Source organism: Gymnodraco acuticeps, unplaced genomic scaffold (genome assembly GCF_902827175.1).
Source record: "Gymnodraco acuticeps unplaced genomic scaffold, fGymAcu1.1, whole genome shotgun sequence".
Lineage (NCBI taxonomy): Eukaryota > Metazoa > Chordata > Actinopteri > Perciformes > Bathydraconidae > Gymnodraco > Gymnodraco acuticeps.
Genome location: NW_022991672.1, coordinates 127,348 through 151,796, shown reverse-complemented (window position 1 = coordinate 151,796; position 24,449 = coordinate 127,348). Strand labels below are relative to the sequence as shown.

Genomic DNA, 24,449 nt, shown 5'->3' with positions numbered 1-24,449 from the left:
GCCGTAATCCACCTGTGTGTGCGTGTGTGTGACGGTCACGTGTGTGTTTGTGTGCCACCTGACATCAGACAGCATCACTGCTGCTCAGAGTGGGGGAAGGGAAGTGTTCAAGAGTTGCGTGTGTGTGTGTGTGCGTGCGTGTGTGTGTGTGCGTGCGTGTGTGTGTGTGTGTGTGTGTGTGTGTGTGTGTGTGTGTGTGTGTGTGTGTGTGTGTGTGTGTGTGTGTGTGTGTGTGTGTGTGTGTGTGTGTGTGTGTGTGTGTGTGTGTGTGTGTGTGTGTGTGTGTGTGTGTACAGGATCGATATTCCATTAAGAGGGTTGCTAGGCCGTGTCTTGCTGGTTGCTAGGGATGCCAAGCTTGAGGGTGTTCCACTTGTTGCCCACCTTGTTGTGCTCTCTGTCATTACGTCTTATCCTCAAGTCTGTTCGGACGAGTTGTAAAGAAGCAACTATACGGTTTCGCCCGTGGGAAATCATTTCAGAAAACATATGTCCACTAGTCAACAACAAGAGACTTTTTGGTCATGTTTGTCTTTCTAGGTGAAGAAACTCACAGTGAGTGGTATTAAGTAACATTGATTTGATATGAAACTGCTCAGAAAACAGTTACACAATTCCTATGATATAACTCTCTCAAATCGAGAGTGTTTCTTTATTTTAAAAGTATTGTCACAGTCTTACACGTCAGCAGTTATGTTACAAATGTGATCTTTTGCAAAATAAGGTCCCATTGGGTCTCTAAAACTCCAATGGGAGACAGAACATTTGTCTATCAAGCCCCTCTTCTGTGGGACCGGTTTCCAGTTTGTGTTCAGGCAGAAGACACCCGTAAGAGTAGGCTTAAGACTTTCCTTTTTTATAAAGCTTATAGTAAGGGCTGGCTCAGGCTTGTCTTGAATCTCTTTCTAGTTAGGCTGCTCAACTGTCAGAGGTTTCTTCCATTTCCCCCGTTAACGGTGGGGTTGCTTTTGGAGTTTGTCCATGTCCGATGTGAGGGTCTAAGGACAGAGGGTGTTATAATGTAAAATGTGTGATATTGGGCTATAAACTTTGATTGATGTGTGTGTGTGTGTGTGTGTCTGTGTGTGTGTGTGTGTGGTGTGTTGTGTGTGTGTGTGGTGTGTGTGTGTGTGTGTGTGTGTGTGTGTGTGTGTGTGTGTGTGTGTGTGTGTGTGTGTGTGTGTGTGTGTGTGTGTGTGTTCTGCTCAGCAGGAGGAGCTGCAGCCACAGTCTCTCTGGAGCTCACTGAAGCCACAGATTGTCTAATTAGATTAAGCGAGGCTTTCCTCAGATAATCATTTAGCCGGCTCCGTTGTTTTTCCTCCGATGGAGCGCTGCTTGTGGCTGTGAGCTCGCTGAAGGTCATACCGAATTTCTGAACAAAAAAAGGCTGATTTTGGGAGTACAATTTGTGGTCCTGGAGGATCTGTGGCCGGGTTATGGGCTGTTTCTGGAGCTGTGAGTGTGACGCTGCTCAGAGTAATCAGACGGCCACTAATACCTGCTGCTGCTGCTAACAGGAGGCGATGGGGGAAGTTTCTGTGAGTAACGCTCAGCTTCTCCGCAGAACTGAAGTAATGAAGGGACAATAGTGTTTGTATCAGAGAGGATTATAGCTCTGACAGGTGTATGTTTCCTCATTGTGTATGACCGGTTGTTAAGTCTATTCAACTGTTGATTACAGGTATAGCTTGCATGCTGCTGGGATGACTAGCTTGTTATTAACTAATCAAAAGATAATTAAAAACCTATACATTATCCCGTTGCATCCTCTCTAATGTAACCCTTCAAAGGTTTCTGTATCCTGGGGGTAAGGGTCATTTCACAGGTTGACTCCATGTGTAAAATTGGTGTAATAACAGCGTAATTACCGTGTTATATGTGTGAAATATTGGTGTTGTATAATATGGGTCTAATAACAGTGTAATTACTGTGTAATATTGGTGTTACATGGGTGTAATTTGGGTCTGATAGCAGTGTAATATGGGTGTAATAACAGTGTAGTAAGAGTGTAATAACAGTGTAATGTTGCTGGGTATAAAAACTGAGTATTAGGGCGGTATTACGGGTGTAATAATGGTGTAACAGGGGTAAAATAGGAGTGTATTAATGTGTAATATGGGGGTAATAACAGTGTCATATGGGTGTAATGTTAAAACAATTAGTAACTTGACTGTTGGTTGGACTCAATAAAGAAGCTTTGTGCAGCGAGAAAGAACAAATACTATCCTCCAGTTTGCCCAGTTGATCTGTGTTCAGCCTGCTCACCTCGCTGCAGGTCTTTTCTTGAACAGGCTGCTTCTCTCTCGCTCAGATTAAGCCTCGGCTGACTGATTGACACAGATTACAGTTGAAGCACAGAGGTCACAACCTTTGAGGAACAGATATAAAGGCTTTTCCGTTCACACATCAGCAGGCGCAACACACTCTGCACTCAGAGTCTGTTCGTTGTGCATCAACTATTAGGTTTTTAGCTGATTTCTTTTCAACTATATGAGTCCAAAAATAATGTTATATCGGCGTAAAAACAGTGTAATATAGGGGTAACATTGACATAAGTAGGTTCATAATGGTGTACCATGGGTGTAATAATGTGTAATATTGGCGTAAGAGGGGTGTAATAACAGTGTTATATGGGTGTAAGAGGGGTGTAATAACAGTGTTATATTGGCGTAAGAGGGGTGTAATAACAGTGTTATATTGGTGTGAGAGGGGTGTAATAACAGTGTTATATGGGTGTGAGAGGGGTGTAATAACAGTGTTATATGGGTGTAAGAGGGGTGTAATAACAGTGTTATATTGGTGTAAGAGGGGTGTAATAACAGTGTTATATGGGTGTAAGAGGGGTGTAATAACAGTGTTATATGGGTGTGAGAGGGGTGTAATAACAGTGTTATATTGGTGTAAGAGGGGTGTAATAACAGTGTTATATGGGTGTGAGAGGGGTGTAATAACAGTGTTATATGGGTGTAAGAGGGGTGTAATAACAGTGTTATATGGGTGTAAGAGGGGTGTAATAACAGTGTTATATGGGTGTGAGAGGGGTGTAATAACAGTGTTATATGGGTGTGAGAGGGGTGTAATAACAGTGTTATATGGGTGTGAGAGGGGTGTAATAACAGTGTTATATGGGTGTGAGAGGGGTGTAATAACAGTGTTATATTGGTGTAAGAGGGGTGTAATAACAGTGTTATATGGGTGTAAGAGGGGTGTAATAACAGTGTTACAACGGAGCACAATACTCTACACTCAGAGTCTGTTCGTTGTGAATCAACAATTAAGTAATTAACAGATTTATTTGAACTACTTCTGCCTTCAATGGTTTCTGTATCCTGTGAAGCTCATGCAACCCTTGTATATGATTATAATTTAAATTAAGAGCACACAGTTCCCCGTTATGTATTTTATTTTCACAAGCAGTTCTTATTTGACTTGAAATGATCTAAGATAATGATTAGAGTGTAAACCCCACTTTATCAGAAACAAATGTAAATGACTTTGGTGTCATGCGACCAGTCCTAACTGCTGCGGCCAATCAGGCACCTTTCTGTGGTGACACTTCTGTATTGTTTTACTGATCTGTTTTCTCACAAGATGTCTGAAATGACCTCTTCTGCCTCTCCCTCTGCAGGCACAGAGTCCCTGTCAGGCCAGATCTGCACCTCAGGCTGAATACTGAGTCTGTGTTATTTATTGGGAGGCCTCTGAAGAGTCCCAGAGGAAGCAGACATGGCCACCAACTCTTTTCGGGGGTCCAAACATGGGCGGCGTGGCGAGACAAACCACGAGGCGGAGTTCAGCTGCTCTTTGCAGGAGCTGCGCTCCGTCATGGAGCTGAGAGGAGAGGAGTCTCTCACCAGGATCAAGGAGAGCTACGGAGACGTGAACGGACTGTGTGCCAGACTGAGGACGTCACCTATCGATGGTAAAAATGCATCTGTGGTTCTTTTCTTTTAAAGGTCCCTATTATACTGTTTTTCCTCAATATATTACAGGTCTCAGATATATCCAGAGCCTGTCTCTGATTGGCTGAAACACCAAACAGATCATTGCAGCATCCCATAATCCCCTCTGTTTCAGCCCTGTTTCCAAAGTGCTGATTCTCTGTCTGTTACTTTAGATGAAAATACACATGTTGATGTAGAAGAGACATGAAGCAGAGGGGACACATGTTGATGTAGAAGAGACATGGAGAAGAGAGGACACATGTTGATGTAGAAGAGACATGAAGAAGAGGGGACACATGTTGATGTAGAAGAGACATGAAGAAGAGGGGACACATGTTGATGTAGAAGAGACATGGAGAAGAGAGGACACATGTTGATGTAGAAGAGACATGGAGAAGAGAGGACACATGTTGATGTAGAAGAGACATGAAGAAGAGGGGACACATGTTGATGTAGAAGAGACATGAAGAAGAGGGGACACATGTTGATGTAGAAGAGACATGGAGATGAGAGGACACATGTTGATGTAGAAGAGACATGAAGAAGAGGGGACACATGTTGATGTAGAAGAGACATGAAGAAGAGGGGACACATGTTGATGTAGAAGAGACATGAAGAAGAGGGGACACATGTTGATTGTAGAAGAGACATGAAGAAGAGGGGACACATGTTGATGTAGAAGAGACATGAAGAAGAGGGGACACATGTTGATGAAGAAGAGACATGAAGAAGAGGGGACACATGTTGATTGTAGAAGAGACATGAAGGAAGAGGGGACACATGTTGATGTAGAAGAGACATGAAGAAGAGGGGAACACATGTTGATGTAGAAGAGACAATGAAGAAGAGGGGACACATGTTGATGTAGAGGAGACATGAAGAAGAGGGGACACTTGTTGATGTAGAAGAGACATTAAGAAGAGGGGACACTTGTTGATGTAGAAGAGACATGAAGAAGAGGGGGACACATGTTGATGTAGAAGAGACATGAAGAAGAGGGGACGCATGTTGATGTAGAAAGAGACATGAAGAAGATGGGACACATGTTGATGTAGAAGAGACATGAAAGAAGAGGGGACACATGTTGATGTAGAAGAGACATGAAGAAGAGGGGACACATGTTGATGTAGAAGAGACATGAAGAAGAGGGGACATGTTGATGTAGAAGAGACATGAAGAAGAGGGGACGCATGTTGATGTAGAAGAGACATGAAGAAGAGGGGACACATGTTGATGTAGAAGAGACATGAAGAAGAGGATTTTGCACAATAGGTGACCTTTAAGTACAAGTACTTGAGTAAATGTACTTTGTTGTCTCTCATCTTCAGGAACATATGAGACAAACAAAGTATTTTCCCGTCAGTAAATAATGAATTTAAATGAAGCTCATTCGAATAGAGGATTCTCTGCAGCAAGCACACTATGATCTATCTTGCTGTTTCTCAGGCGGTGTTAGTAATGTTGTATAACGCTTGACTGAAAAGGCTTCAAGTCAACAGGACGTTGACATTTAACTCTTGGTGTTGCGGTGAGTCTTTAATGAGGGACGCACCGATCATTTAATCAATGAGTTCTGATTGGTATTGATTCTGATAGGGACCTCATTAAGCAGAACAGGTGGGGTGCCTGTGTGGATGTGTGAGGAGGCCGGACTCATTAAAGTGCATTAACATACTTTATTATAAACATTTCACTCGATGGATAAGTCCTAAACTCATCGGCCTTGCGAGGTTCAGGGCTGATTTGATTACATTTTTTTTTATTTGATGAGAAATGTCAACACAAACACCATAATTGAATTGTTTCGTCACACAACAGCAATATTATATCACAAAAACAAAGGGTTGAGTATGCCTCTTTAACAAGCTTAGGCGAAAGAAGCCTGTAGTTAAATATTATTAGCAATGACTGTTTGGTGCTGTTTTTTATGTGGATGTTTCTCTGTTATTATTGTAAAAGGAAAACTTGAACTGTCAACAAATACATTAACCCTTAAATGGTTTCAGTATCTTGGGGTAAACATGTATTTGACAGACTGTGTCCCTGTGAAAAATGTGTCTTATAACAGTGTAACATCGGTGTAATAATGGTTTAATATGGACAACCGACAATGGACTTGATGTATGAATATATCAGATATATTTGAGTTACAGCGTTATTTATGAAATACTATGTTTTCGTTTGGACAACAAACACCTTTTTTATTGAATGAGTGACGTCACTCCCTGTGGAGGGCGAGGCTTTAAATGGATGAGAAAATGTTTTAGGGTTGGATGGCAGAAGGCGTACAGTTTTCCGATCACATTATTTGGCGCATTATTCAATAGTAGATCACATGACTCGGCACATTGTTTGCAAGTGTTTCTGCACATTATTTGCAGTGATTCTCAAATGGGGGTACGCGGACCCCTAGGGGTACGTTGGGGTACTGCATGGGGGTCCGTGAGATTTAAAAAAACAAAAACGAAAACAAGTTAATTAAAAAAATACCATGCATGATTACAAAAATAATCTTAGTACAATAAGTTAAATAGAAAACACAATTGTATATAAAATATGACCACCAAGGGGGTCCTCATATAAACATGTCACATTTGTGTATTGTATTTTATAGTTTTGCATAATATATCATTTTGTTCATTGGTTTGTTAAACAGATATTACTTCAGTTGAAAAACTCCTTGGAAAAATCAGTTTTAATGTCGTTATGTTATTTTTTTCATGCATAAAATGAAAATATCCTTAGTTTGTTGTAATGCATGCATGAAGGAGGTAATACATCACACACTGAGGGAACATCACTATATTGGAATTATTTGTATAGGCTTTTTCGATCAAAAATGTTCAAGGTCGGTCAGGGGGTACTTGGCTGAGAAGATGTTTCAATGGGGGAACATTACTGAAAAAAGTTTGAGAAGCACTGATTTAGAGCGTTATTCTTGTATTTTTGATGATTGCCTGATCACAGTTGGGATATTTGCATTTTGGATATTTGTTTTTTCTAGAAAGTCAACCAGAGGTTATGTAACGATAATGTGCCGCCTGAAGGGTGTTGTGTTTTCATCATGGACCAGCTTGCTGCACAATATCTCGCTTAATTCACGGCCAGATACTAAATAAACTAATGACTTACCTCCCAATATAAATTGAAAAAAATTATATTGACTTGAAAATGATCTTCAGCTAAGAATAAAATAGTCTGTTCAACTGCGTACCGGTGGCTGAACTGTGACAACAACAACGTAATTTAAAATGAAAGGCAGGTTCTGATCGAGGTGTTTTCTGTACATGTCGAAGTCTGTTCATTTGATTTATCTGACATCCAATGCTCTGTCTTTTAACCTCTGTCCTTCTCTGCCTTGATCCTCCTTAGCAACGGTCATTATTTTTGCTTAGTAGCGGTGTGTTATCGAGTATTAACAACCTCTGAGATATCCAAATTGACTAATCAGAATTGAGTATTCAACTAAGCCATGTAATAATATTAACAAGCGGAATTAAACACCATGTCTATGCGCACTTTTTGGCAATGTGAGTCGGACACGGTCACCTCATGTGGCTTTGGAAAGTTTAAAACCCAGGATTAGCCTCTTCACAGAGTGTCTCGTGCCGATACAGACAGCCAGAGATGGCCAAAGTACACACATCCTTTACTCAAGTAGAAGTCAGGGACGTGCACAGACATTTGGAGGGGTTATTGCTCTAAACTAGAAAAAGGGCCACCCCCCCCGACCCAGGGGCGGCGCCAGGGGGGAGCTAGGGGGTGCTGAAGCACCCCCCAGGATTGCCAAAGCACCCCCAAAGCACCCCCAAGAAATGTTTTTTTTTCTTTTTCGAAAATAATAATAATAATTTTTATTAAATTAAATTAGAAATATTATTGATTACATCAATGCAAATGTGAAACAAACACATTTTTGACCAAAAACATAAAGCCAACACAGGTGATATGATTAGGCCAATGGCCAGCACCGATTCGATTTTTGACCTACCCATAGGCTAAATGACACTTGAGTGACTTCCTGTTAGCTAGAGCGTCAACTTATTTGCTAACAGCAAAGTGAAAAATGTATCGTTTTTTAGTCCTTAAACGTCCACGTGTGGACACTCAATCAAAACCACCTGAAAGCGAGAGGGATTCTGCACATAATAGCATAGCCTCGTGAGTACAAGTAGCTTACTTCTGGGTCTCTGTGTTTCATTCAAGCTCTGCTCTGTGTGTGTGGCACGAGCCATTTTGTGTGCGTGCGCGAGCGAGCGAGAGAGCTCACGCACCGGTGGGTAGGCCTATCTACTGGAGATCGTTGTGGTTCGCATCTGGTGCTAGCTAGCCAAGCTAACGGATATAGGGAGCTTTTTCAACAACAAGGTGGAGGGAGAACTCTCTCCTGTCACGGCCCGTCCACACAGCGGCGTGCGTTGACGCTTGCCGGCAGGCGTGTCTGACACTCGACCAACAACCAATCACATGAATCTCCCGCCCCTGACACACAAGCAGCGGTTTGATTGGCTAGAGCTTGTACTGGCATATGATTCAATTGGCTGACGCTTCTGCCGAGGCGTCAAAAGTTGAGCATTGCTCAACTTTTGCAGCGAGCCACGCCAGCAACGCTCCGCATCGCTTCCCACGATGCAGTTCGGCTAAAAGTGACGTCACTCCATTCAAAGTGAATGGGCAGAAGCGTTGGAAGCTTCAACGCACGCCGCTGTGTAGACGGGCCGTCAGACTGACACCCTAATCGCACCAGGAGCGTCTGCGCTGCGGCTGCGCTGCGGCTGCGCCACGCTGCGACCTCCTCCTGCGTCCTAACCCACCAGGCGCGTTTCAAAACATTGCGGAAGCGGAGCGTCTTGTGTGCAGCCTCGCAGTTGTTGGATGAACATTCCACTTCCTGCCTGCGGAGCGTCTTGTGTGCAGCCTCGCAGTTGTTGGATGAACATTCCACTTCCTGCCTGCGGAGCGTCTTGTGTGCAGCCTCGCAGTTGTTGGATGAACATTCCACTTCCTGCCTGCGCCGCGCTGCGCTGCGTCAAAAATAGGATTCATCCTATATTTTAGAAATTCCTTGCGGCGAGGAGCTTCTGGGACGCTTCGAGCCGCGGCGCAGCGCGGCGCAGCGCGGCGCAGCGTGTCTGGTGGAATAGCACCCATTGACTAGAGTGGCCGCGATCGCTAAAAACGCCGCAGCCGCAGCGCAACGCAGCGCAGACGCTCCTGGTGGGATTAGGGGGTGAGAGTCTCAGATAACCTCAGCTCAGGTGAAGTAAAGGACTCTCAGTGTTTAGATAGTTATCTTTAGTCTAGTTATCTCAGTGGGTCTCAAACGGTTTGTTTTAAAAGGGGAGTTGTAAAATATCTATAAAGAAATAGAAAATCTGTTTACAGTTCTGTTTCATCTGGGTGTTGAGAGATGTATCCATAGATCTCTTCACGTTGCTCTCAAAGTGCACCAGATTGATGCTTTTAACTTTAATATTTAAAAAAAACCTTCCCGGGGAAGCATGCCCCCGGACCTCATTAGAGGAGGTGAGGTCCCTCCTAGAGGAGGTGAGGTCCACTCCCCACTTGTAAAAATAGCACTTTAGCCCTGCTTACACCTATATGCCGTGAGCTGATTATCGAGCCTTCATTGTAACAGTCGCGGGTGCACTGTGTGTGTGTGTGTGGGGAGTGTTGCAGTATAAAATTCAACTGTAGCGCTGGTAATGTTTGAGCACCCTCTATGAAACGTCAAGCTACCCCACAGCAACCCCTAGTTAATCTCTGGCGCCGCCACTGCCCCGACCCCCCTGAAAACGTAAGAACATTTTTATAAAAAAAATGAAAACCAAGGGAAAAAAATGTTTGCGGTCTATATCTCATTAACATATCTAATGTTAGTAACTATTAAAGATAAAATGCGGACAATTCTGTTTTAATGTAGGCTAGTTTGACCATTGTAACGGCTGTGCCTTAAATAAACTCACTAATTGATTAAACCAGTTCAATACACATTATTCTTATTCTTATCATTCTTTATGAGAGCAGTAACGGTAAGGTATCTAATTACTTATGTATTTAGTATTCCATAACTTAATAACAGAGATGGCCAAACTAAAGTAGAGACATGGCAGAAATCCTACAATGAAGCGGGACAGTGAACTGTTCTCCCGTATGTGAGAGAGGGCGATCAAGAAAAGAGAGAGAGGGAGTTTACGGAGCAGATGAAAAGACACAGAAAGACAGAAACACAATAAGAAGTATATTTAAATCAATTTAAGCATATTTAAAAACGGGAACATTTCAGATGTGACCCGAGGATTTGCCACCAAAGCCAGCCAGGCACATGATCACCATAGCCATAGGCCGGACTGGACTCGGAGGGCTTTCCTTTGCTTTCAGCTGTCAGATTATAAACAAAGTCACGTGACTGGGGGAAGATGACAGCGCTGGCAAGGTGTGTTTTATCGCAGCGAGACTCTACAATACTAATTGTGGGCTTATCATGTTTATTCGGCCACAACAGAAAAAAAAGACTTTCGCTCTCTCCAGGGGGGCAGGTCAGCCAAAAAGTTCAAAAGGGCCGTTGCCCGGGCAACATTAGCCCGTACCTGTGCACGTCCCTGGTAGAAGTACGGATACTCGTATTTAAATATGGTAAAAGTATAAGTACTGACTAAACTTCTTTACTCAAGTCAAAGTAAAGAGGCTTTGAAATGTACTTCAGTAAAAAGTACCCATAACTAGCAGCTGTTTTAAAGAGTACCTGACCTCCCTTTATATTAATAGAACAATAATGTCATTGTTAGCTAATGAATGTTTCCATGCTGAACAACGGCAACATGACAACGTTTCCATTGGTCCCTCTTCTTTAGAGAAGACCAGGAAATGATGGATACACGGATCGTGTTCAAATCAATAGGCACGCAATGACTCTAAATAATAATGATCACGACACCAAATACACATTCAGACTAAAGGAACCAGCCTGTTTGGAAAATGAGAGAAGTAGAAAGTACAGGTATTTGGGTTCAACATGTAAGAAGTAGAAAGTACAGGTATTTGGGTTCAACATGTAAGAAGTAGAAAGTACAGGTGTTTGTGTTCAACATGTAAGAAGTAGAAAGTAGGCCTACAGGTATTTGTGTTCAACATGTAAGAAGTAGAAAGTACAGGTATTTGAGTTCAACATGTAAGAAGTAGAAAGTACAGGTGTTTGTGTTCAACATGTAAGAAGTAGAAAGTACAGGTATTTGTGTTCAACATGTGAGAAGTAGAAAGTACAGGTATTTGAGTTCAACATGTAAGAAGTAGAAAGTACAGGTATTTGAGTTCAACATGTAGAAGTAGAAAGTACAGGTATTTGTGTTCAACATGTGAGAAGTAGAAAGTACAGGTATTTGTGTTCAACATGTAAGAAGTAGAAAGTACAGGTGTTTGAGTTCAACATGTGAGAAGTAGAAAGTACAGGTATTTGGGTTCAACATGTAAGAAGTAGAAAGTACAGGTATTTGGGTTCAACATGTAAGAAGTAGAAAGTACAGGTATTTGGGTTCAACATGTAGAAGTAGAAAGTACAGGTATTTGTGTTCAACATGTAAGAAGTAGAAAGTATAGGTATTGAGTTCAACATGTGAGAAGTAGAAAGTACAGGTATTTGGGTTCAACATGTAAGAAGTAGAAAGTACAGGTATTTGAGTTCAACATGTAAGAAGTAGAAAGTACAGGTATTTGAGTTCAACATGTGAGAAGTAGAAAGTACAGGTATTTGAGTTCAACATGTAAGAAGTAGAAAGTACAGGTATTTGTGTTCAACATGTAAGAAGTAGAAAGTACAGGTATTTGAGTTCAACATGTAAGAAGTAGAAAGTACAGGTATTTGTGTTCAACATGTAAGAAGTAGAAAGTACAGGTATTTGGGTTCAAAATGTAAGTACAATTAAAAAGTCCTCAGGAAAATAAGTAGTGGAGTAAAGTACTGATACCAGAAACATGTACTTAAGTACAGTAACGAAGTATTTGTACTCTGCTACTTCCCACCTCTGCAGACAGTGGACATTGTGTCTCAGTGAACCCTGGTTCGTCTCTCACTCTGAGTAAATGGTAAATGGACTGTACTTATATAGCGCTTTATCCAGTCTTTAAGACCCCTCAAAGCGCTTTACATACTATATGTCGTTCACCCATTCACACCCATTCATACAGAGCAGTGTATGTTACTCTAGGACCTAACATGCATACACATTCACACACCGTAGGCCATGCCATCGGGAGCAACTCAGGGTTAAGTATCTTGCCCAAGGATACATCGACATGTTGACTGCATGGGCTGGGATCGAACCCACAACCTTCTGGTTGAAAGAGGACCGCACTCCCTCACAGCCACAGTCGCCCTTGAGTCTCTGCCCCTTGACATTTCCTCGTCATCATTAATTCACTCGGTGTGTCTGTCTGGTTCACACTCAGCAAACACTCAGTGTTTGGACTCCTGCTGACACACAGAGGTGAAATGTCAGCAGCGGCTGGGAAACTGTGGAAAATCCATCACTCTGCTTTACTGCTCTGTGTGTCAGCAGGGGGAGACCTATTATTATTATTAGTCCATTTATTGAACAGGTCAGAAAGATTTTTATTTTTTTAATAATAATAATAATAATAATTTTAGCAAAGAGATGCAAAACAAAAAAACAGAAAAAAAACCTTCACGTTACAAAAAATTAAATAAAATACATTCTCAAATAGTCTCCGTCATGTTCAAAAGGCGCAAGAAGAAGCTTGCCCCCCCCCCTCTAGCGTTCATTTGTCTTGAAAATAAAAGATTAGGTCATCGTCATCAGCGTCATGTCCGTCATGTTGTAAACAAATACTTTTTTTTGTATAAAACAACCAAATAAGTATGAGTTCACAGGTCCTGCTCATAACCATTCACAATTTGGTTCTAAATAATAGTTTTAGTTTAGATAGACTGGTACAATATTTCACTTAGTTGACAGTGAAATCAGAGTCACCTGAAAGCAGAGGGCTCGCTCTCTGAGTTTCAGTTGCTGAGTCAGGGAGTCCCGCGGGATCTGAGCGAGTCCCAACATGTCCTCCTGCTCCTCGGAGGAAACACATCTACAACAACACACCACTGCTGAGAGGCAGGATACACCACGCGTCATGTTGTTTCATCGTGCGTCAAGCTGGCAAGAAATACAATTTTCCACCTGATTAACTTTGCCAGACATTATTACGAATCGCTTGGACTGTTGAAATTCAATTTGTATTGTTTTAAACATCTTGAATTGCAATTCATTCAGAATGATGCGGGCAGGATTTTAACAGACAAAACAAACATGGATCACTTTCCCCCGCTGCTGGCATCACTGCACTGGTTACCGGTGTCTTTCAGAATTGATTTTAAAGTGCTTTTAATGATTTACAAGGCTTACCGTAACCCTCCATCTTTGCAAGGACACTCAGATCCTTTTAGAAGTACCAACAGTATTACACAAGAAACCTGGTTAGGCTGCTTTCTGCTTTTATGGCCCCTTGGATCTTAGCAAACCCCCTTGGCATTTTGAAATGTCAATTAAAGACCTACCTTTTTCATGTGGCTTTTGATTTGGGGTAATGTTGTGGTATCACTGTTACTGTTTTACGGTTTTGTGATCTAACTCTTTCTGTGTTGTTTTTAATTATGTTTCTTACTATTTATTTTCACTCATTGTTATTGTTTTTATGTATTTGATCTGGCTCTGTACATTGATGCACCTTGCATGGAGTAATTACATTGAAAAAAACAAGTTCTAACCATTAGAATTAACACTGAACTTATTCAAATTCAACTTTATGCTATAGCCTTATCTGACACTACATTTACCAAGGCCTTGCTAAATGATGAGCTACTATTGCTAAAGTTACTGTGTGCCCATTTACACACGGTGAAAAGTAAATGTACTCAATACTCAAGTTCTGTACACAAGTTTTTAAGAGATACATGTACTTTACCTGAGTATTTTCATTCTATGCTGCTTTGTATTTCTACTCCATTATATTTTGGCAGCAAATATCATACTTTTAAATCCACTTATACAGTTTAATGTACTATCATGGATGAGAGAATGAAAGACATGTGAATACATTACTAACTATGCTCAAGTGATATAATATATATTACTCACAAAATGGCCACTACGGATAATTAGTTATTTTAGATTTGGTACTTTAAATAGACTAATACTTTTCTGCTTTTACTTGAGTAACATTTTGATTGAAGGACTTTTACTAACAGAGTATTCTCACACTCTGTACATCAAGTACAATATCTGAGTACTTCTACTTTTACTCAAGTACAAGATCTGAGTACTTCTACTTTTAATCAAGTACAATATCTGAGTACTTCTACTTTTACTCAAGTACAAGATCTGAGTACTTCTACTTTTACTCAAGTACAAGATCTGAGTACTTCTACTTTTACTCAAGTACAATATCTGAGTACTTCTACTTTTACTCAAGTACAATATCTGAGTACTTCTACTTTTACTCAAGTACACGATCTGAGTACTTCTACTTTTACTCAAGTACAAGATCTGAGTACTTCTACTTTTACTCAAGTACAAGATCTGAGTACTTCTACTTTTACTCAAGTACAAGATCTGAGTACTTCTACTTTTACTCAAGTACAAGATCTGAGTACTTCGACTGTTACTCAAGTACAAGATCTGAGTACTTCGACTGTTACTCAAGTACAAGATCTGAGTACTTCTACTGTTACTCAAGTACAAGATCTGAGTACTTCTACCACCTCTGATTAAAGTAGGTTATCTGGGATCAACAGTTGTTAAATGAACCTGGTCTAATGGTGTGAACGAGGCTCAGAGGAGGACATGTCTCTGATGATGTCTCTGTGTCTCCCCCCGCAGGTTTGGACGGGACGTCGGAGGACATCGACAGAAGGAAAGCGGAGTTTGGACAGAACCTCATCCCTCCTAAAAAGCCAAAAACCTTTTTGCATTTAGTATGGGAAGCCCTGCAGGATGTCACACTCATCATCCTGGAGGTGGCAGCCATCATTTCTCTAGGCCTTTCTTTCTACAGTCCGCCCAACGCCGAAAGACAGAGTGAGTTTGGATTTTAAACACTCCGATGAAACCTTTACATCTTCAGATAAGTCACTTTCCATTACTTGTATTTTGAACCTATGTGTAGGCATCTCACAGCGTTCAAAAAACACCTATTTACAACTTTGAAGCAGGTTGTTGCTGTTGCCAAAGTTGTTGTTCCAGCCCACTTGAGATCAGATTTGGCTGTATGTTGCCCCTGAACCAAAATAAGTTTGACACCCCTGCTCTAAGACTAGCTGAGATTGTAACGTCAAAGCAGAAGTATCTCACCCCTCCTAAAGTTAGTTGGTCTTGAATCCTCGTGTACAGGAAGGTCAGAGGTCACTTACTTCAGGTTCAGGTTATTTATTTGTACTCCTAGGTAGATTTAGTTTGCAGGTAAAAGACAAGGTATCCATTGACACAGATTACAAAACAACATAGACAAGTTAACAGACAAAAAAAAAAGTACGCCCTGCTCCATCACATCTAACAACATTTAAAAACAACTACTACCAACCTGAGCAATCCAGAAAGTTAATAATAAATACAAAAGAAATAGCCTCTGTGTGACGCTGCTACAATAGTTAATTTGTGCGTTGGCTGCTGGAACAAAGCTGTTTTTATACCCCTTAGTTCTACATTTTGGGACAACTAACCTCCTAAAGGAAGAAGCTTAAACTCTGAGTGCAGAGGGTGGGTGTCATCGTCCAATATAGAGCTGGAAAACCGCTGTAACTGTCAGGGTCTCCAGGTTTAGATTTGGCTCATTAATCAATCTGCTAGAAGACTTAATGATCTGACTGGGAGAGTTTCTGCTCTTCACGGACAGGGTACTAAACTATGACAGTAAAGAAAAAGACAGAGTCGACGATGATTATCATGGTTTTGTCAACGGTGAAATAGGACACTGGTGATCCTTTTTGCACACAGCTTCACAATTTGCTTCAAAGATCAATTTTGAGTCCTTTGAGATATGGTTAAAAAAGCAGAGTTCATGACTCTAAGGTCGACACAGAACACTAAAGTCCAGCCTCTCGTTGTCTCTGTTCAGACTGCGGCAGTGCGGCCGGCGGCGTGGACGAGGACGGCGAGGCGGAGGCCGGCTGGATCGAGGGCGCCGCCATCCTGCTGTCGGTGGTCTGCGTGGTCCTTGTGACCGCCTTCAATGACTGGAGCAAAGAGAAGCAGTTTCGAGGCCTCCAGAACCGCATCGAGCAGGAGCAGAAGTTCACCGTGGTGCGAGGGGGGCAGATGCTCCAGATCCTGGTGTCAGAGATCGTCGTAGGGGACATCGCACAAGTCAAATATGGTGAGAGATCATGATGCATCAGCTATAGTCAATTCAATTCAAAACCTTTATTTATCCAGGTAAAATCCCATTGAGATCAATGATCTCTTTTTCAAGGGAGACCTGCAGCAGTAGGTTCCACAAGAAGACATAAAAACATAAACAACAGAACAACAAAAGGACATCATCAAAATGTACAGGGATTACAATTTACATATTTAACCACATGTACAGGTACCAACAGCATCTGATTTTGTTGCATCCAACCGAGCTTTAAAAACATGTAGTGGTACTAGCTTGGTAATTTTCCATTCTTTTTGCAGACTGTTCCAAGTTAGTACAGCCAGTGGTGTAAAGACAAAACAAAGAATAACTCCAGTTGTTGTTTTTCGTCTAAATGCTGAGACTTTAAATCGTGTGTAATCTTAGAGCTGCACCAATATCTTAATAGCTGAAGATCTTATTCAAGGGTGTCTGAGTTCATTCATTTAGCTTTTTGCTTACATGTTCTTGGTATTACAAAATACAAAATGACCCTTTCAATCTAAATACAAGGATGTTTGTTATATAAAAAAACACAGGAAAGGTTATTTCTATTCATAGACTTAAAAAGAACACAACAAATGAAAATGACCAAAGGGCTCTCCAAAGTGACCTTGTTGATGCTGCAGTGCCCTGAGCCCATTTCTGCTGGATTGTTTTTCCCCTTTTTTACACATAGAAAATACATTTGGTACAAGTTACAAATGTTCAAAGCTAATAGTGTTCAGCTTAGTCTCTACTATTGTACATCAATTGACAAGCCATACATAGTTGATCGACACTTGAAGGCGTACAATGTTAAAACCACAATTATAACCAAAATGTAAAAAAAAAAACTGAACAGCATTGATTTTTCGATTCATCATAGAGTCTTCTTTCAGCAGAACATTAACAAGTTTAAATAAAATGTGTTTTTTTTTTATTTGAGTATAGAAAGCTGCAGAAGATTTGATTCTTCTTTAGTTTACAGCATAAAGAATCATCAGCAGTCAGAAAGTAATTTAAAGCAACACATTCTCACTCCCAACTCGTCCAATAGTGACGTTATGTCAGGATCTTTTGGCGTCACCATCAAACACAGTGGGGGGCCCTTTAGCGTCGATTTCCAATTATCAGAGAGTCCCATTGACTTGCATAGAGCTTCCTGAACTGTTGGTAATAGACGAGTTGGGATCGCAGAGAAAAGCTCTCCGCCAACCCATTCTCCCAGTGTTTATCAACCTTTTTCTTACTCAATATCAAGCCACACTTATTGTGTTTACTTCTTTATTTTAAATGTATAATGTCAGACTTTTTTCAGTTAGGGGGAGAGTAGGGGCTCAGAATACTGACATCTGTATTGAGTTGGGAGTGAGAATGTGTTTGAGAGAACCAAACGCATCAGCTATAGCACAGCTCATCGTTGACTGGAAGTTATATTGAAAAATGTTATTTGACATCTGTATTTAAATCTCAACATCACTATTTAAAAGCGGAATATTTAATTGTTGGTTGTTTTCCTCCATCGGTACCCATGTGACAGACTTAATGTTGTAACACAGAGACGTGATGAAGGAGAGCTGTTCTTACAGTGCACCTGTGTGTGTTTTGCGGTTCCAGGTGACCTCCTGCCGACTGACGGCATCCTGATTCAGGGCAACGATCTGAAGATTGATGAGAGCTCTCTGACCGGAGAGTCGGACCACGTGAAGAAGAGCGTTGACAAGGACCCCATGTTGCTGTCAGGTAATGAAGATCTTAATTATTTCAAGTCAAGTCAGTTTGCCAGTCGTCTTAACAATTTGTACAGCATATCACACCGCCTGTTGTTTCTCGCCTTGAGAGAAGAAAGAAGAAAAATAAAAAAAAAGGGACATTGAAATTGAAGAAACATCAGAAATAGCAGCCATTCATATTGATTCAACCAATTAGTTCATAATTCAGTTTTTACTAGAGCAGAACATTTTTCATGAATGTATCCTCTCACCAGATTGATGCATTTGACTTTGTAGGCCACAAAATATTCTTCATAAATGCAAGATTTGTTCAAAGTCAGAGAGTAAGTACATTATCCCGCTTATTACGCGGTCACATACTAAATATACAAACTATTTCAAGGTTCAAGGTTATTTATTTTGTCAAACGAACAAAGCTACATTCTAGTCATGCCGATGAAAATCTTAGGTCACAGGCTTCAGTGCAACACAATAACACAGATAAACATAAAAATATAGTACAAGTAAATAGTAAATACAAAAAGAAAAATTGTTTAAAAAAGTTAAATAGTGCAATATTTGACTCCCAATATTAATTGCAATGGGACAACAACAACATAACTTTAAATAACAGCAGCACTTACAGTATCAAGGTTTTCTGTAACTGTCAAAGTCTATTCACGTTTATTTTCCACTAAGAAATCCTTAAACACTGCCAGAGCCCATACTGTGTTCCTGTTAGTGTTTACTTCCTGTCTGTCTTCTTCTGCTGTACCGTTAGTGTTTACTTCCTGTCTGACTGTCTTCTTCTGCTGTTCCCGTTAGTGTTTACTTCATTTCTGTCTTTCTTCTTCTGCTGTTCCCTTTAGTGTTTACTTCCTGTATGTCTTCTTCTGCTTTTCCCTTTAGTGTTTTCTTGCTGTCTGTCTTCTTCTGCTGTTCCCTTTAGTGTTTTCTTGCTGTCTGTCTTCTTCTGCTTTTCCCTTTAGTGTTTACTTCCTTTCTGTCTTCTTCTGCTGTTCCCTTTAGTGTTTACTTCCTGTCTGTCTTCTTCTGCTGTTCCCTTTAGTGTTTACTTCCTTCTTGTCTTCTTCTGATGTTCCCATTAGTGTTTACTTCCTGTCTGTCTTCTTCTGCTGTTCCCTTTAGTGTGTTTATCCTGTCTGTCTTATTCTGCTGTTCCCTTTAGTGTTTACTTCCTGTATGTCTTCTTCTACTGTCCCCATTAGTGTTTGCTTCCTGTGTGTCTTCTTCTACTGTTCCCTTTAGTGTTTACTTCCTGTCTGTCTTCTTCTACTGTTCCCTTTAGTATTTACTTCCTGCCTGTCTTCTTCTACTGTTCCCTTTAGTGTTTACTTCCTGTGTGTCTTATTTTACTGTTCCCTTTAGTGTTTACTTCCTGTCTGTCTTCTTCTACTGTTCCCTTTAATGTATACTTCCTGTATGTCTTCTTCTGCTGTTCCCATTAGTGTTTACTTCATGTCTGTCTTCTTCTACTGTTCCCTTTAGTGTATACTTCCTGTATGTCTTCTTCTGCTGTTCCCATTAGTGTTTACTTCCTGCCTGTATTCTCCTACTGTTCCCTTTAGTGTTTACTTCCTGTATGTCTTCTTCTACTGTCCCCATTAGTGTTTGCTTCCTGTGTGTCTTCTTCTACTGATCCCTTTAGTGTTTACTTCCTGCATGTCTTCTTCTACTGTTCCCTTTAGTGTTTACTTCCTGTCTGTCTTCTTCTACTGTTCCCTTTAGTGTATACTTCCTGTATGTCTTCTTCTGCTGTTCCCATTAGTGTTTACTTCCTGTCTTTCTTCTTCTGCTGTTCCCTTTAGTGTCTACTTCCTGTCTGTCTTCTTCTGCTGTTCCCGTTAGTGTTTTCTTCCTGTCTTTCTTCTTCTGCTGTTCCGTTTAGTGTCTACTTCCTGTCTGTCTTCTTCTGCTGTTCCCGTTAGTGTTTTCTTCCTGTCTTTCTTCTTCTGCTGTTCCCGTTAGTGTTTTCTTCCTGTCTTTCTTCTTCTGCTGTTCCCTTTAGTGTTTAGTTCCTGTCTTTCTTCTTCTGCTGTTCCCTTTAGTGTTTACTTCCTGTCTTTCTTCTTCTGCTGTTCCCTTTAGTGTTTACTTCCTGTCTGTCTTCTTCTGCTGTTCCCTTTAGTATTTACTTCCTGCCTGTCTTCTTCTGATGTTCCCATTAGTGTTTACTTCCTGTCTGTCTTCTTCTGCTGTTCCCTTTAGTGTTTACTTTCTGCCTGTCTTCTTCTGATGTTCCCATTAGTGTTTACTTCCTGTGTGTCTTCTTCTACTGTTCCCTTTAGTGTTTACTTCCTGTCTGTCTTCTTCTACTGTTCCCTTTAGTGTATACTTCCTGTCTGTCTTCTTCTGCTGTTCCTGTTAGTGTTTTCTTCCTGTATTTCTTCTTCTGCTGTTCCCTTTAGTGTTTACTTCCTGTCTGTCTTCTTCTGCTGTTCCCGTTAGTGTTTTCTTCCTGTCTTTCTTCTGCTGTTCCCTTTAGTGTTTACTTCCTGCCTGTCTTCTTCTGCTGTTCCCTTTAGTGTTTACTTCCTGTCTGTCTTCTTCTTCTGTTCCCTTTAGTGTTTACTTCCTGCCTGTCTTCTTCTGCTGTTCCCTTTAGTGTCTACTTCCTGTCTGTCTTCTTCTGCTGTTCCCGTTAGTGTTTCTTCCTGTCTTTCTTCTGCTGTTCCCTTTAGTGTTTACTTCCTGCCTGTCTTCTTCTGCTGTTCCCTTTAGTGTTTACTTCCTGTCTTTCTTCTTCTGCTGTTCCCTTTAGTGTTTACTTCCTGTGTGTCTTCTTCTACTGTTCCCTTTATTGTCTACTTCCTGTCTGTCTGTCTTCTTCTGCTGTTCCCCTTAGTGTTTACTTTCTTTCTGTCTTCTTCTGCTGTCCCCATCAGTGTTTACTTCCTGTCTGTCTTCTTCTGCTGTTCCTTTTAGTGTTTACTACCTGCCTGTCTTCTTCTGAAGTTTCCCATTAGTGTTTACTTCCTGTCTGTCTTCTTCTGCTGTCCCCATCAGTGTTTACTTCCTGTCTGTCTTCTTCTGCTGTTCCTTTTAGTGTTTACTTCCTGCCTGTCTTCTTCTGAAGTTCCCATTAGTGTTTACTTCCTGCCTGTATTCTCCTACTGTTCCCTTTAGTGTTTACTTCCTGTCTGTCTTCTTCTGCTGTCCCCATTAGTGTCTACTTCCTGCCTGTATTCTCCTACTGTTCCCTTTAGTGTTTACTTCCTGTGTGTCTTCTTCTACTGTTCCCTTTAGTGTTTACTTCCTGTCTTTCTTCTTCTGCTGTTCCTGTTAGTGTCTACTTCCTGTCTGTCTTCTTCTGCTGTTCCCGTTAGTGTTTTCTTCCTGTCTTTCTTCTGCTGTTCCCTTTAGTGTTTACTTCCTGCCTGTCTTCTTCTGCTGTTCCCTTTAGTGTTTACTTCCTGTCTGTCTTCTTCTTCTGTTCCCTTTAGTGTTTACTTCCTGTCTTTCTTCTTCTGCTGTTCCCTTTAGTGTTTACTTCCTGTGTGTCTTCTTCTACTGTTCCCTTTATTGTCTACTTCCTGTCTGTCTTCTTCTGCTGTTCCCGTTAATATTTACTTCCTGTCTGTCTTCTTCTGCTGTTCCCCTTAGTGTTTACTTTCTTTCTGTCTTCTTCTGCTGTCCCCATCAGTGTTTACTTCCTGTCTGTCTTCTTCTGCTGTTCCTTTTAGTGTTTACTTCCTGCCTGTCTTCTTCTGAAGTTCCCATTAGTGTTTACTTCCTGTCTGTCTTCTTCTGCTGTTCCCTTTAGTGTTTACAGGTATTTCCTGTCTGTCTTCTTCTGCTGTCCCCATTAGTGTTTACTTCCTGCCTGTATTCTCCTACTGTTCCCTTTAGTGTTTACTTCCTGTCTGTCTTCTTCTGCTGTCCCTATTAGTGTCTACTTCCTGCCTGTATTCTCCTACTGTTCCCTTTAGTCTTTACTTCCTGTCTGTCTTCTTCTGCTGTTCCCTTTAGTGTCTACTTCCTGTCTTTCTTCTTCTGCTGTTCCCTTTAGTGTTTACTTCCTGCCTGTCTTCTTCTGCTGTTCCCTTTAGTGTTTACTTCCTGTCTGTCTTCTTCTACTGTTCCCTTTAGTGTTTACTTCCTGTCTTTCTTCTTCTGCTGTTCCCTTTAGTGTTTACTTACTGTCTGTCTTCTTCTGCTGTTCCCTTTAGTGTTTACTTCATGCCTGTCTTCTTCTGATGTTCCCATTAGTGTTTACTTCCTGTCTGTCTTTTTCTACTGTTCCCTTTAGTGTTTACTTCCTGTGTGTCTTCTTCTACTGTTCCCTTTAGTGTTTACATCCTGCCTGTATTCATCTACCGTTCCCTTTAGTGTTTACTTCCTGTGTGTCTTCTTCTACTGTTCCCTTTATTGTCTACTTCCTGTATGTCTTCTTCTGCTGTTCCCTTTAGTGTTTACTTTCTTTCTGTCTTCTTCTGCTGTTCCCTTTAGTGTTTACTTCCTGTCTGTTTTTTTGTTCTGTTCCTTTTAGTGTTTGCTTCCTGTGTGTCTTCTTCTACTGTTCCCTTTAGTGTCTACTTCCTGTATGTCTTCTTCTGCTGTTCCCTTTAGTGTTTACTTTCTTTCTGTCTTCTTCTGCTGTTCCCTTTAGTGTTTACTTCCTGTGTGTCTTCTTCTACTGTTCCCTTTAGTGTTTACTTCCTGCCTGTCTTCTTCTACTGTTCCCTTTAGTGTTTACTTCCTGTGTGTCTTCTTCTGATGTTCTCATTAGTGTTTACTTCCTGTCTGTCTTTTTCTACTGTTCCCTTTAGTGTTTACATCCTGCCTGTATTCATCTACCGTTCCCTTTAGTGTTTACTTCCTGTGTGTCTTCTTCTACTGTTCCCTTTATTGTCTACTTCCTGTATGTCTTCTTCTGCTGTTCCCTTTAGTGTTTACTTCTTTCTGTCTTCTTCTGCTGTTCCCTTTAGTGTTTACTTCCTGTCTGTTTTTTTGTTCTGTTCCTTTTAGTGTTTACTTCCTGTATGTCTTCTTCTGCTGTTCCCTTTGGTGTTTACTTTCTTTCTGTCTTCTTCTTCTGTTCCCTTTAGTGTTTACTTCCTGTCTGTTTTTTTCTACTGTTCCATTTAGTGTTTACTTCCTGTGTGTCTTCTTCTGCTGTTCCTGTTAGTGTTTTCTTCCTGTCTTTCTTCTTCTGCTGTACCCTTTAGTGTTTACTTCCTGCCTGTCTTCTTTAGTGTTTACTTCCTGTCTGTCTTCTTCTACTGTTCCCTTTAGTGTTTACATCCTGTCTTTCTTCTTCTGCTGTTCCCTTTAGTGTTTACTTCCTGTGTGTCTTCTTCTGCTGTTCCCTTTAGTGTTTACTTCCTGCATGTCTTCTTCTGATGTTCCCATTAGTGTTTACTTCCTGTCTGTCTTCTTCTACTGTTCCCTTTAGTGTTTACTTCCTGGTGTGTCTTCTTCTACTGTTCCCTTTAGTGTATACTTCCTGTCTGTCTTCTTCTGCTGTTCCCGTTAGTGTTTACTTCCTGTCTGTCTTCTTCTGCTGTTCCCGTTAGTATTTTCTTTCTGTCTTTCTTCTGCTGTTCCCTTTAGTGTTTACTTCCTGCCTGTCTTCTTCTGCTGTTCCCTAGTATTTACTTCCTGCCTGTATTCTTCTACCGTTCCCTTTAGTGTTTACTTCCTGTGTGTCTTCTTCTACTGCTCCCTTTATTGTCTACTTCCTGTCTGTCTTCTTCTGCTGTTCCCGTTACTATTTACTTCCTGTCTGTCTTTTTCTACTGTTCCCTTTAGTGTTTACTTCCTGTCTGTCTTCTTCTACTGTTCCCTTTAGTGTTTACTTCATGTGTGTCTTCTTCTACTGTTCCCTTTAGTGTTTACTTCCTGTGTGTCTTCTTCTACTGGTCCCTTTAGTGTTTACTTCCTGTCTGTCATCTTCCAACACATCGTCGAATGCTCCGTCTTTTAACCTCTTTCCTTCTCTCCCTTGATCTTCCTTAGTAATGTTCATTATTTTGTTTAGCAGCGGAGTGCTATTGCTTATTAACAACCTCTGAAATGTCCAAATTGACCAATCAGAATCGAGTATTCAACTTAGCCATATAATAATCGTGTTTAATAATGTCTATCTCAATATTAACGGAAGTAATTGTGATTCGCCTTAATCTCTCTCCCAGGTACCCATGTGATGGAGGGCTCTGGTAAGATGCTGGTCACGGCTGTGGGGGAAAACTCTCAGACTGGGATCATCTTCACGCTGCTCGGCGCTAGTGAAGACAGTGATGTGGACGAGAAGGCTGAGAAAGAAAAGAAGGAGAAGAAAAAGAAGGAGAGGAAAGAGAAGAGAAGTAAGTTCAGAGAACAAAGGGATCGGTTTAATAAGATTACTGTTAGGGGTTAACAATAAAACGTCAGTCAACGTCATCATGTGTTT

The 24,449-nt window shown here is 41.0% G+C and overlaps 1 protein-coding gene across 2 annotated transcripts in view; it reads left to right on the top strand.

The window, feature by feature from the left end:
• Nucleotides 1-1,386: 1,386 nt before the first annotated feature.
• Nucleotides 1,387-24,449, top strand: part of LOC117534507 (plasma membrane calcium-transporting ATPase 1-like) — a 50,517-nt gene continuing 27,454 nt past the window's right edge. Inside the window, exons 1-6 of one of the 2 annotated variants that reach the window (XM_034198715.1) lie at nucleotides 1,387-1,541; nucleotides 3,632-3,925; nucleotides 14,831-15,028; nucleotides 16,065-16,322; nucleotides 17,943-18,068; nucleotides 24,193-24,363. In XM_034198715.1, the coding sequence (XP_034054606.1) occupies nucleotides 3,730-3,925; nucleotides 14,831-15,028; nucleotides 16,065-16,322; nucleotides 17,943-18,068; nucleotides 24,193-24,363 (949 nt within the window). In that variant the 5' untranslated portion in view covers nucleotides 1,387-1,541; nucleotides 3,632-3,729. Of the gene's footprint in view, nucleotides 1,542-3,631; nucleotides 3,926-12,956; nucleotides 13,099-14,830; nucleotides 15,029-16,064; nucleotides 16,323-17,942; nucleotides 18,069-24,192; nucleotides 24,364-24,449 lie in introns of those variants that run through there. The other variant, XM_034198716.1, reaches the window with a different exon arrangement.